The sequence below is a fragment of the Rhipicephalus sanguineus genome, chromosome 8, assembly GCF_013339695.2.
Source record: "Rhipicephalus sanguineus isolate Rsan-2018 chromosome 8, BIME_Rsan_1.4, whole genome shotgun sequence".
NCBI classification, from domain to species: Eukaryota; Metazoa; Arthropoda; class Arachnida; order Ixodida; family Ixodidae; genus Rhipicephalus; species Rhipicephalus sanguineus.
The window spans coordinates 142540893-142554202 of NC_051183.1; the positions used below are offsets into that span (position 1 = coordinate 142540893).

Sequence of the window (13310 nt, forward strand, 5' to 3'; positions counted from 1 at the left end):
AAGGGTTAAATCATGGTCATGGGCGTTAGTTGTCGGTACGGAGACGAGCCACTAGGCGTCAGCCAACGTCCTTGGCGTCAACGTGGGTGCACCCACCAACATGCGGTGCTATATCTGCCAAACAACAATATACACTGTACAAGCTCTCATATACCAATGCGGTGTAAACAATCAACCACTTCTGTGACGACACGTTTCGCGTTATGCCGATTCTTATGGCGGAGGGATCAGCCATCTTTTTTGTTTCTTTTTTGTTTTAAATACGCATGGCTGGACGTCTACTAACTACAGCGCGGACAAAACTCTCAAAACATCGTTCCCGCCTGTGCCTGCGTTGCTTGTATTCTAACTTCTCATTTCCAGGGCGCAAGTTCGGCCAAATAGTTTCGTCTTGAACATTCGGACTGCCGCCTTCTTCAACGCCATGACCACGTGACAACATACAGGCAAAAATTGCCCGCGTATCTGCTTGCTTCACTGCAAATGTCGTCGAAAGACAATAGTCTTCTTCCGGCCCTACTACATGAGCCATCATCCGCGGCCACCTGTGATGCTGTTCTCGTACCATTTCCGTCCTGGCATGATAAATGCAATGGAGGTTTGTTTCAACAGATTTAATTTTACCGCATTATCACTGCTGGCACGCCGTGTCTTCGTACCTCCACGACATGTCAGCAATGTTTGGGTGGCGTGTGGTACTGTATAGCATGATAGTTTGCAAAGAACCATTTGTGAGACATGAATGTATTTCATTGCGTGGAAGGGTCAATGGCTGTGCGAATGTACGCCGAAGTGGATGGAAAGGCGTCCATGAAGTGGTGCCAGGGCCACTTTCCACAGTGGCACTAGCACCACTGGCACACTGATTGTCGCCATGACATCCCTCGTCGTCCGAAGCGCTGCGTGAGGTATGGACACCATCTGGCAGTCGAGTCGGAAAACATAAGCTTCTGCAGAACCCAGGGCCACCGCCAGGTGGCAGCACCGTATCGTCGGCAGAGAGCTTTTTCGCGCATAGCGTCGCATTTTCAGCGCAGCCTAAGAAATACTAGGGTCTTTAAAATTACGTATCTGTGTATTTTCTAGTAAACACACCACCTAATACTTACGTATTGATGTTGCGCCTCAGATATGCGTAATATTTTCTTTTTGATCGACAATGTTCGCAAGTAAGAACGCACCTACCAGTTCAAGATGGCTGGGCGTTCAGCAAGTGCTTAAACTTTGGCCGGGCGGCTGTATCGTGTAACAGACAGACAGACAGACAGACAGACAGACAGACAGACAGACAGACAGACAGACAGACAGACAGACAGACAGACAGACAGACAGACAGACAGACAGACAGACAGACAGACAGACAGACCAAAATTTCTGCGTTCAAGTATCCCAAGAAAGATTGTCGTCTTTAAAACGAAACGTGGCAACGTGAATTGACAAGTCGCCTCGATAAAAGGTCAGATTTCCATACCAGAATCGGCTGAGTGCCACCAAGCCCACGATCAAGACAGCATAGTTATTAGAAAATGGCGCACACGCATGTGACCAGCGCACTTTGGATGGCTGCACTCACCACGAATTGGTATTCCGCGTGTGCCTCCGTAATCTGGCTTATTAAAGCTTCGCTTAAAAATTTAGTAATTTTTTTTATTGGCCGGTTACTATCAGTTTTTTCAACCAGAAATTCTAGCCCAAGTGATTTGGGTGATGTCAGCCATGTTTTTAATATTTTTGCAGCAGCAATGCAGCGTACAAACATAAATATTTTTTTCTTCTTTTTCAGCACAGAAATATTTTTATTGCTTTCACTGCATCTTTGCTTTGTATGAGCTGCCCGTGCGTTTGCGTGCAGCGAAAGATCACAAAGGCGGCCCAAGTTCCTTCGAGGCGCCCCAACTCACCGGTGGCACAGGGGTTCCCGCAACAGTTACGCTTTTACTCGACTTCCACGACATCTCCTCTGACTGCACGCTTCACGCAAGGATTAGTAGCGCAGAATGGGCGAGCCCTCCGTGCTTCTCAGTAACATGCAGCCGGCACTTGTGGGCTGACATGAGCACTAGCCTTCGCTACACTGCATAGATTTAGTCAGAGGGAGCGTACACAGTGTAGGTCGTTCAGCATGTACCTATACCCGCCGTGGAGAATCTCGTAAATACATCCGCGTTGTGTGGTTGTACTAAAAGAGGCATAAACCTGCGCACGCAGGATTCGCCATTCCTCAGAGCACCTTGAGGCGAGGCGCCCGCTGCAGCACAGCCAAGGCCTTCCTGGAGCCATGCAGGGGACGGCCTAACCTGCACATACTAGTCCGCGCACATGTAACCAAGGTAAGCATTGGGGGCGGTCTCTTCTGTGACAGAGACTCTATTGCTGTGACAGGCTGTGTACTTAATCCAGGCATCAAGGTTTTGTGTTTCGCGCGCGGCCGAAGCAGATCTCAGAGGACACGTACAATGAAGCGCGTGGTTGAGATCTGCTCCCCAGGCACCGCAGTGACACGAGCTGCTCACAATCTTTAAATGAACTCAATAAATTAATATTTATTTTTATCGTGACTGTTACTTGGCCTCATCTTGAGTGATTCGATGTTTCGACGTGATACGTATCCAATAAAATTCTTAACTTAAACCAGAACCATCGCTTCATATTTTTCAGAATACTTTTTCTGAATATTCTGGGAACCTGCAGTAAATACTCGATCGGAAGTGCTTGGAACAGAAACACCAGCGCCACTTGGTGAACGTGCTACTAATAAATAGAACACGTTGCATACATATTCCCATAAAAGATCTGAAATACTGTTCCATGCATTTTTGCGAAGTTTGACCTCGATTTCACTTGCAGTGTTACGAGGGCAGTGGCTAAATTCTTCGACTCTTGTGAAACTCTTTGGTAACCTTCTGAAGTGCCTGAATTCGAAATTTTTATTGCAACAGACTCGAAGCACCTTCACTCCGTGCCTTAGGCTTCGTCGTAGGCGTTGTGGTGTCGTTCCAGCATCAACGGCGTGTTATGCGAATAATGCTAGTTAGGAAGCATCGCACTTTACAAGCGCACTATTGCAACTCGTGTAAACTTGGTGAGACCCACAATTCTCTTGGAATGTTGGGCTATGCCGCTTTCGAGCCCTATGATGCTTTCGAAGATTTGCGTCATATCTTCGTTTCAAAACAAATAAAACAATTGACTCTTGAGAAGTGATGCACTTAAGAGCATTAAGTTCTGCATATTCCCACAAAGTATGAAACCCTCGGTGCGACTTGTATCCATCCATTGAGCGCTTTAAGAACTTTCGGTAGTCTTCTGTCAGGCTTTGTAACGTACAGTGCTTGCCGAATGAAACGCGATCCTGGCAGCGCGTGTAGGCTGGCGGTGAGAGTGAAGGTGAGGGCGAGAGCGCTCGTGACGCATGGTGGCAGCATTCGGTAAACCACGGCCACTAAATAAAGAACATGCTTTGAGACTTCCCCCGAAAATTCTGTCACGGGAAGTTCTTGATAAAAAGTATCTCATGTGAGTCGTGCCTTTCAAAAAAATGTCTTACTGAAATGCAATCACCGATAACTCGTATTCGAAGGCGTGAGATGAAAAGGCGCCACGTAGAGCTCCGCTTATGTGGGATATTGGCGTTAAAGAGCATTGACACTATGATCGAAAAAGCTAATTTTACGCTAATGCGTAAATGCGTAATGCGTGAGTCTGAAATATGTTAGTGAGTCCAAGTGAGTCGGCTTGAGAAGAAGTTTAGTGACTCCAATTACGAATGAGTCGGTTGAGGAAACTTTTGGTGAGCCTGAGTCCCAGTGAGCCCTAAGAGCAAAATATATTTCTCGAGTGAGTCCGAGCGAGTTCCATGATTTTGCCGACCTATGGTGCTTAGTCCTGTGGGAAGGCTTTGTTAACAGGGGTGTACGCATCTTCGAAACGGGCGGCGCAAAAACAAGGACAAAGGACAGAATACACACCACAGAGCGCCCTGTGGTGTGTAGTCTTTCCTTTCTCCTTGTTTTTGCGCCGCCCGTTTCGAAGATGCATAACCAATTCCAACTCGCCCAGACATCAATTCTTTTGCTTAGCAGGGGTGTAGGCAGAAATTTCCTTCAGGAGGGCGGGGGGGGGGACGTTTTTATCTCAAGTGGGAGCCGGGCAGGCAAGTGCGGCCGAGTGTCATTTTATGCTCTGTATCCTATGGCAGAAAAAAAATTTCGTGGGAGAAGGAGGGGTGGGGGGGGGGGGGCAAGTGCCCTGTGTGCCATATAACGTCCTTTAAGCAGGCTGAGATTGGTTGTCTAGCAACGTTGACATTCTCCGGACTCATACGCTGGATAATCATCTAATTCTAAAACTAGTTGTGCGGAAAAAAATGTATCGATATAAACCTGTTTACAGCAAGCATGTTGTAAATGTACTTATCATGGGCCGACATCATTTTTTAGTATACTTACTTTTCCGTTTATGTATGCACGTGTATACAGTGTATATATGTACGTCTTACGTTTACCAGTATTCTATGTCCTCACTTAGTTTTTTTTACTAGTTTAAGTATCCTTTGTTCATTAAGTACCCTATGTTGCCTTCAATTGTACGTGTACGCTGCCTTGTGTATGGGCCCCCAGGCACCTTCAAGCTTTATTTCGCAGATTTCGCCTGGGTGACCCTCAACTTTATGTTGGAAACGAATTTTCTTGATTCTTGAATTAACAATGATTCTCAACGCTCCCTGATTTAACTAATCTTGAATAATGATGTTGAGAGTTTTGGACACTGAAAAGAGACGCCGTAAAACTCCTTCGAGCACTTCTACAGTTGGAGAAAGAGCTTAGTCATAATACATTATTCGAAAGAAAGGCATACCTTAGTGGGGATTGCTATGAGCGAGTCGGTATCCGTATTTTGTGGTGCCTATTCATGTGGAAACTAGAAAAATAATTACGTGTGAACGTAAAGACAAAAGCGCCTATGCATTAATTCCGTTAGTTTGTTCGCTGCTTAAAATATGGAAAAAGCATTTCTTCCATCTCTCCACTATGATGCTTGCGCGCGAAATTGTACAATATTTGCGCAAAATGTCTGCGCGCGTACCGAGTGGTATGCCCCCGTTCGCACGTATTTCACGTGCCCTACATTAACCTATATAAATCGCACTGGAGCGCACCGTGGCCACTTTAGGTGCAGGAAGTTTTATACGAAACTATGCATGAGGGCCCCAGAGGGCACAATGGTGTGTTGTGTCCATGGCATTATTACAAAGTGGTCGAAGGCAGGTTCTTCAAAGCATCTCGAACTTCCCCGGTTGGCGTAGGAAATGAGCAAACGGTTCCATGGGTGTCTAATTTGACTCCAGGTTCTGTTTGACGAGAACCGAAGGGCCCGCACGGTGTTGTTCCGGTACAGGAGGCTGCAACGCGCTGTCAGAGCCAGGCAGGAGATCGTCTTGTCGTCCGGGTCCATCGGCAGTGCACAGCTGCTAATGCTCTCTGGTGTCGGCCCACGCCTTCATCTGGAATCACTAGGTGTAAGTGGACTTCCATTTGATACCTTCCACTGGTTGCTTTTGAGCGTTGCAGATTGCCCTCACATGGCAAATCACACTTCTGGTAGATATTGAGTGCACGGCGTTCATTCGATCGGCTGACTAAATTGTCTCATATCGATTTGTGTATTCAACGGGCCGGTTAGGGGCCCATTGTGCAAGGCAGCAGCAGCAGCAGCCGCCGTCCGCGGAACCCGGAGACGCCAGCAAAAGAAAAAAAAAAGAAAAGGTTCGCTTTGATGCACATTACGGCAGGTAAAATGTGACAGTTTTGAATGACAGGTAGTTGTGACTGTTTAATGAAGCAGTGCTCTCTCATTTTTACTGCTGACGCTGGCGGGCGTGTTGCACAGTATGCAATTCGCTGTATTCATTGTGTTCCCGTGTATAGATACTATTTCAGAACACGCGCTTATTGGTTCGATAATTTTCTTCCTTGGTCGAAATTGAGCGATCCGATTACGAAAGCCGTGAAAAACATCAGGTCGACGATCGCAGAAAGTCTTTGAAATATGAAAATTCACATTCTATGTGTGTTGGTTTTTGGCTGCAGAACAGCGTTGGAACATCTCCTAAGTGTTTTCCAAAGATTATACGCCAGCGTCCGAGCGTATTAAAGAGTCGAAGACTCCTACCTCTTCTTTACATTGATTAATTAAATAATATGAACACCTCGTTGTCGTTTGTCGATTATCTCAGGACACAGCACTCAGTAACTATACTTTCTTTTTTTCTTTACAGATTCCGGTGATAAGTGACCTTCCCGTCGGAGAGAACCTGCAGGATCACATAGGTGGCGCTGGTATCAGCTTTATGATCAACGACTCTGTGTCCGTTGTCAGAAAAAGATTCAACCCTAAGACGGCACTCGATTACTTCATTAAAGGCCAAGGTAAGAAATGCGTTTCGCAAAAAAAAAACTGTCTGTATTTTTTATTCATTTCAACCTGTACTTCGCCCAGGCAATTCTTTTAACCATACAGATTTAAATGTCGGCGTTTTACGTCCCAAAACCACAATATGACCATGAGATGTTGAAGTTGAAGTTTATTCGTACGTCTCGTGATGTATACTTTTCTTTTCCATGGTGATTGAAGAATCGCAGGTCCTAAAGTAAGAACTGTTAGGGGGACCTCCTAACAAAAAGTAAGCAGCGGATTACTTCATCGGTCAGCAAAACAGTGGTGAATTAGCAGTAAAATATACAAGAAATGTCCATAAAAAGTAGGGCAAGATAAGGAATAATGAAGATTGGTTAAAACAGAAAATTCAACAGAACACATTAAAGTGACAACTCATTTAACAAATTAATTTTAAGACGTCTACAAAATGAGTGATTTGTACATGATTTAACTCAAAAGGTAGCATGTTCCACAGCGTTACACACGAAAATCTTGCCCTTATGCGACCGTAAATTGTTCACACTTAAGGTAAAAGTAGATTACGGTTAGTTGAAAACCATGTGATTTTAGTATTTACAAGAGTGGTATCAGAAAAACTAGGAATATATAATTATTTATTTAATAGACGAATTTTGATTAAAATTTTGCGACTAACAAGTTTACGCAGAGGTAAAGTGATCAGGTTGCCAAAAAAGGGGGCTGATGGTGACGAAAATTGGTTTAAACTTGACAAGTCTTAACGTTTGCTTTTGTAGGCGTTCATGATGACCGAGATGCGACAGTTACGTATGGCGCCTTGAGGATAGGCAGTACGACAGATGACTATGAATGAATGCGTAATATAAGAACAGAAGGATTTCGAGCGCAAAGTAAGGCCGTGTGTTCATAATGACATGAATACCGAAAGAATTTTTTTTTAATTAAGGACTGGGCATGCTCAGAAGGGTTGCTGATCGGGCGAGTTGGTCATCCATGAACGAAGCGTGTATTAACGCGGTACATAAAAGAAAAGAACACGGCAGAGACGTAGAGATAGGTAGGAGCCTAACTATCTCTACGTCTCTGCAGTGTTTCTTTCTTTTATGTACCGCGCTAATACACGCTACGTTCAAGAGCATGCTCACTGTATTTTACATGTTTATCTAAGATTACACCAAGAAATTTTGTGCACGCAGATCTGTGAAGGAAGTGTCCTTTAAGTGTCACCGCTAGTGAAGAGATGTTTGGAAATAACTGAGCGGAATGAAACACCATGAATTTAGTCTTCGGTGGATTGATACATAACGCATTCTATTCGCACCACGCGTGAAACTTATTTAAGTCGACGTTTAGTAGGTACTGTAGCATGAGTGTATCCTTATGGCGGTAATAATTGAGATGTCATCAGCATAAAGAAGGGCGTTAGTGTGTTTCAAACGAAGTGGTAAATTCTTTATAAATATCAAAAACAAGAAGGGTCCCAGGATTAATCCCTGGGGAACGCCTGCGTTAGTGATTTTTGGGGATGAGCAAGAATCATTTCTCTGAACAACTTGCGTCCGATTAGTAAGTCACCTTATAATCAGCTGTAAAGGTGGTCCAGATATCACAATAAAACTCAAAAATACCGGATGATGATCTGTAATGGCATAATCCAACACTCCTGCTCTAATATAGTCGGTAGTCAGATTGGCCAACTTTGATCAATCAGTATATTGGAATAAATTGCAGGAGGATCGAAAGGTGGGCCAGTTAGTAATTCATTTTCTTCGTTCAGCGAACTGGGAGCGCAGAAAAAAAAGCACACAAAGGACGAAGCTAGGAACCACATAAGACGATCGCTCGTCTTATGGGGTTCCTCGCTTCGTCCTTTGTGTGTGTTTTTTTTCTGCGCTCCCAGTTCGCTGAACGAAGAAAATATTGGAATAATACGTAGTTGGAGTGGGTATTAATAAAGATAAGCCGCAACTAAGAAAACATCGTACGTATTCAGAAGAAGATTGGTTCTGTTGTTCAGCAATGTTGATATTTATTTCATCACATATTACTATGTTCTTGTTCTCTTCAATTAATTTGTTTAACATTACTTCAAATTCTGCGCAAAAACCTGCATATGATGAAGAGGGTGATCGGTACAGCGATGCAATGTTGGCGTTACATTTATTCATTGGCAAATCATGAGGGTCAATTTCAATGCAAACGGAATCACAAAGTGGGGTGCTAATTGAGACGTCAAACTGCCGCCGATACGGTAATGCAGAATGAACAAGAATAGCTTATTTTTAAGCCTTTCACCGTTTGTTCATTTCGTAAGAATAGCTGAACCTCCATCACGATTACCCTCACGATGACAATATTCCAATGTGTATCCAGGAATTCCGTACAGGGTACCGTCATGTGAGGTTAACCAGTTTCTAATAAGCATATGAACGAAAACGTATGATCGATGGCTGAAAAGAAAGCACAAATGGCATCGTAGTGTTTGCGGAGGCTCGGTATATTAAAATGAATCAAAGAGAGTGCAGGACGCTTTTTCCTTGAGAAGTGCTTTAGTGCGTTCGCAGAAAAATATGGATGAATTCATTTTGAACAGTGAACGAAGTATAAAGAGGTGTCTACAATCACAAATTCCCTAAATACTACAAGATCACCCACGCCGGAGATGCGGTGCACTCGACTATCTTCCGATTTCCTGGCCTTGATAATACAGTTATCTGTTCAGAAAAACTTACATCCCTTAGCTTTCTTGAGCTCAAGGACTTGTGCAAAAAGTCGCTTATTCTCTGGCGCCACGTGATCATTCGTGTAGATGGGTGTGACTGAATTCCCAGAAAGCCCAATAGCCTGTGTATTAAACCTTGCCTCTTCGTGCTTTTACCGTGAACCGGTAAACCGTGAGCAGAACCGCGAAATATTATGCGTGCCTTGTTCTTCCGGTACACGGTGCGCTACTTATCACTGGCGGCAATTGCGCATACGCAAAAGAGACGCCGTAGTGGAGGTCTCCGGAAATTTCGCCCGGTTCGGTTATTTAACGTGCACCTAAACCTAAGCACACGGACATCTATCACTTCGCCTCCATCAAAATGCGGCCGCCGCGGCCGGTATTCGGTCCCGCGACCTTCGAGTCAGCAGTCAGAACCATAACCACCGGAGAACCGCGGCAGGTGGCATACCCTTTCCGTTGGTGGTATCCAAAACCACAACCTTCGAATTACGCGTTTCATGCTCCCACAAAGATGAATGTAATCTAAAAGAAAAGGCACGAACAACACCCAAGAAGCAAAGGAACATTTCTCAGTGTTTGGCTTGCTTCTTCGGCACACAATCGCGCCGAGGACACACTCGGCCCACAACTGCCACCTCAACAAACCCTCTCATCCCTACGTGCGCCTCGTTTTATACATAACAAGATAGTTGCGAATGGGAAAACATATTTATTTTATAATTACTCAGAAGGAAAAAGCCATGTAGAGATTAGTCGGTTTTGAAGTATTCTCGGAAATTCGGGGATGTCCTGACTGCATTGCCATCGTTATTGGAGAGCCAGAAAATCTTAAAGAGCGAACGGCGCTGTCACAGCCGTCCCGCCCTCGTCGGCAGCGCTACGTCGTCGACGGGGTGGTGATGACCCGTAAGGTCGTTCCGTACTCGAGCGGGTAGAGGGGAAGAGTCAGAATTTGGAGTACATAACACAGGATGCCTGTCTACTGATAGTGATACACAAAATAACAGAGGCAATCTCACAAAGATAACGAAAGCTAGCACAGATACACTTATTATAGTTTAATGATGACGACTGAAGAAACATAACTAGCAATTAACGATGGATAGAAAAATTGAAACAGACAGCAGATCAACTCTCACTACCAATACGCAAGAATATGCTCAACAGTGCCCAGTTAAACGAAAGTTCAAAGAAAATAAATTCTGCAGCATACGGATCACCGGGCAGCAGCAGCAAATACATGCACCATAACCCCGATGGCAAAGCTTTCTCGAAGCACGCTGGTGAGTCGTTTCGAGGTGCATGCGATTGCTGGGCTGGTTTCGCTCATGAGGGCGTATATCACAGCGCGCGAACATTCTAAAAAGAGACAGAGCTGAAAAAGAGCGATGACTTCCAACTGATCTTTATTTCGCAGAAAAGCAAAATACGAGGGCTGTTCAAATAGTAAGGGTCGTTTGGTCCCCATAAAGTAAGTGTTCGTAAGTAAAAAATTTTTATTGGCGGGAGTAGTTCTGTGCAAACCTACTGCACTTTTCTACATACTCAAAGCTAACTTCTGAGTACTTTCCGTACCGCTGAACCAGTTTCTTTAGTCCTTCTGCATTGAAGGACTGGGAATCCTTTGCTGTTTGATTTGGTCGGCAAGCATTTCTGATCCGACCTTGCACACTCTCAGCGATATCTGAACTTTTCAGATACAATCGTGCCAATTGTGCTGCGGCCGACAAGGGGAAATTCATCCGACAGACCACTAACTGTTTGTCGTCGATCTAATCGCAATTCCCGGTCCACTTGTTGAACAGTTTCATTGGTCTGGATTCTGGGCCTGCCACTCCGCTCTTCGTCGTGCACATTTGCGTTTGCATTTGTGAAGACTCGACACCATTTTATTGCGATAGCAATTATATGGACAGTCTCGGCTCGATTTTGCCGTCGCCGTCATGCACCGTATATATATATATATATATATATATATATATATATAAAAGCCCCAAAGAAAAATAATTCAGAAAAATGTTTCCGAAGCGCGAAATCGAACCGGGACCTCTTGCTCCGCAGCGAGTGGCGCTAACCACTACGCCACGAAACGCAGGTCCTCCACGTAGCTAACGGCGAGCGTTATATACACACCCTTTACCGCTGGACGGACTCAGAGACGGCCGGCGCTTATAAGCGTTTCTTCATTACCAGCGAGATGGCGCTAGGAGCGCGACGGGCGCATTTAAAAGCCGTCGGCGAGCTCGCTCGCTTCTTATATTTGCGCAGGGAGAACCTTGCCCTTCCGCTGTCTGCTCGCGCGGTTTTCTCGTGGTGTGAGGAAGAGGGATGTTTCAAGCTTTCACCGTGATGTCTGCGCTCATGTTACGGAGCGCACGAAAGTCACTCGAGCTCAAGAGACGCCGCTAAACGAACAAACAGAAGATGAGCGCGAACTATCAAGTGTCACAGCTCGGCACTTGAAGCACGCTGGTTTCCTTCGCTGCTTCGGCCGCCTTTGCAACAGGAGCGCTGTTCAAAGTGAGAGTATCCATTGGCGAGCCTCACTTCGTATAGCATTAGTTTCTTGCTATCGTATTAATTGCTTCGCCCTTGCGGCGAAACTGTGATTTTTTCTGACATTTCCATCACTCATCACCATATGTCGGCAAACTCACTCATGAGTCGACTCACTCAGGCTCAGACTGAGCCGTGAGTCTGAGTCTGAGTGAGCCCGGATGAGTAATGTTTTGGTGAGTTTGAGTCTGAGTGAGTTCTGTTACGGCAAATTTTAGTGAGTCTGAGTCCGAGTGATTCCGGTTGAGGAACATTTTGGTGAGTCTGGAGTCCGAGTGAGCCCTAAGCATAAAATATATTTTTGAGTAAGTCTGAGTGAGCTCCAAATTTTTTTGCCGACCTATGGTGATAACTACTCAACTTCACTATTACTATCAGCCTTATGACGGCTCACGTTGACATCCACTTCTACTCATAGATACTTCAACCAACTTGCGTTCATACACTAGCTCAATATTTATGACCAGAGGCATGCCTTCACCCCACGTCGCCCCCCCCCCCCGCCCCAACGCCGCAAAATGTTTCAAATGAAGTTGTTGATAAAAATTTTTCGTGTGGGTCATATCTTTATATAAAAATGTCCTTACTGGATTGCAATCACCGATAACTCGTATGGGAATGCACGAGGTCAAAATTCGTATCGTAGACCGCCAATTACGCGAGATATTGGCGTTTAAGTGCGTTGACATCCTGATCGAAAAAGCTAATTACATGCTAACGGACTCATGAGTCGCCTCACTCAGACTCAGATCGAGCCGTGACTCCGAGTTTGAGTGAGTAATATTTAGGTGAGTTTGAGTCCGAGTGAGCCCTACTGAGGGAAATTTTGGTGAGTCTGAGTCCGAGTGAGCCCTAAGGGCAAAATATATTCCATGAGTGAGCCTGAGCGAGCTCATTTTTTTCACTTTAGGTCCATAAACTAGGCACAATTCCCCATAAATTTGAGAAGTTGATGATCCTTTTGCCTGCAAAAATTCAATTACAGCTTACACTTCACAACAGGCGGGAGCAACAATTTTCGCAGGCATTGCCGTTTGCATTCCCCTTCAAGCGACTACAGAGCCAGAACAATAACTTCAGTACCTTCGCGTAGAATTAACAGATTGCGCTGCACAAACAAATCTTCATTCTGACGTGTAAATATTGAAATATTAGCAAACGGCCCTTACTTTTTGAATAACCCAAGTATATATGCGCAGGAAACGATAAAAGCAAGACAAGTGAAGTCACTTCTAACGTGCGTCCACGATTGCCCAACAACTTTGCTCGTCTGCGAAATAAAGATCAGTTGGAAGTCAGCTCTTTTTCTACTGTGTTCGCTTCTTCCCGTGTTTGCGCGCTCGCTGTGATAAACGCCGTCATGAACCAAAGCGAACTCGCCCAAGCTTCTACACTTGTACGCTGATTTATCTGGGAGTTTCGGTGCGATGTCTTTCCTCGAGCAGGTTGAACTAACTTGAAGGGAGGAACTGAGGACTTGGTCGCAGATATTGGTTTGACGTCTTTTACGTCAACTAGTCATTCGGGCTTCAGACTAGGCTAGGCTGCCCAGACGATACTCGACGGTATTAACATGTCGACTGTTTCTAGACGAAATTCTAGATTGAGC

General features: G+C 44.9%; 1 protein-coding gene across 2 annotated transcripts in view; it reads left to right on the plus strand.

Annotated features, from left to right (window-relative positions):
- LOC119403554 (glucose dehydrogenase [FAD, quinone]) overlaps positions 1-13310 on the plus strand; it is an 87990-nt gene that overhangs the window by 55182 nt on the left and 19498 nt on the right. For both annotated transcript variants that reach the window (XM_049418619.1, XM_037670483.2), the window contains 3 exons: positions 2209-2330; positions 5348-5518; positions 6278-6428. In XM_049418619.1, coding sequence (XP_049274576.1) covers positions 2209-2330; positions 5348-5518; positions 6278-6428 — 444 coding nt within the window. The remainder of the gene's footprint in view (positions 1-2208; positions 2331-5347; positions 5519-6277; positions 6429-13310) is intronic.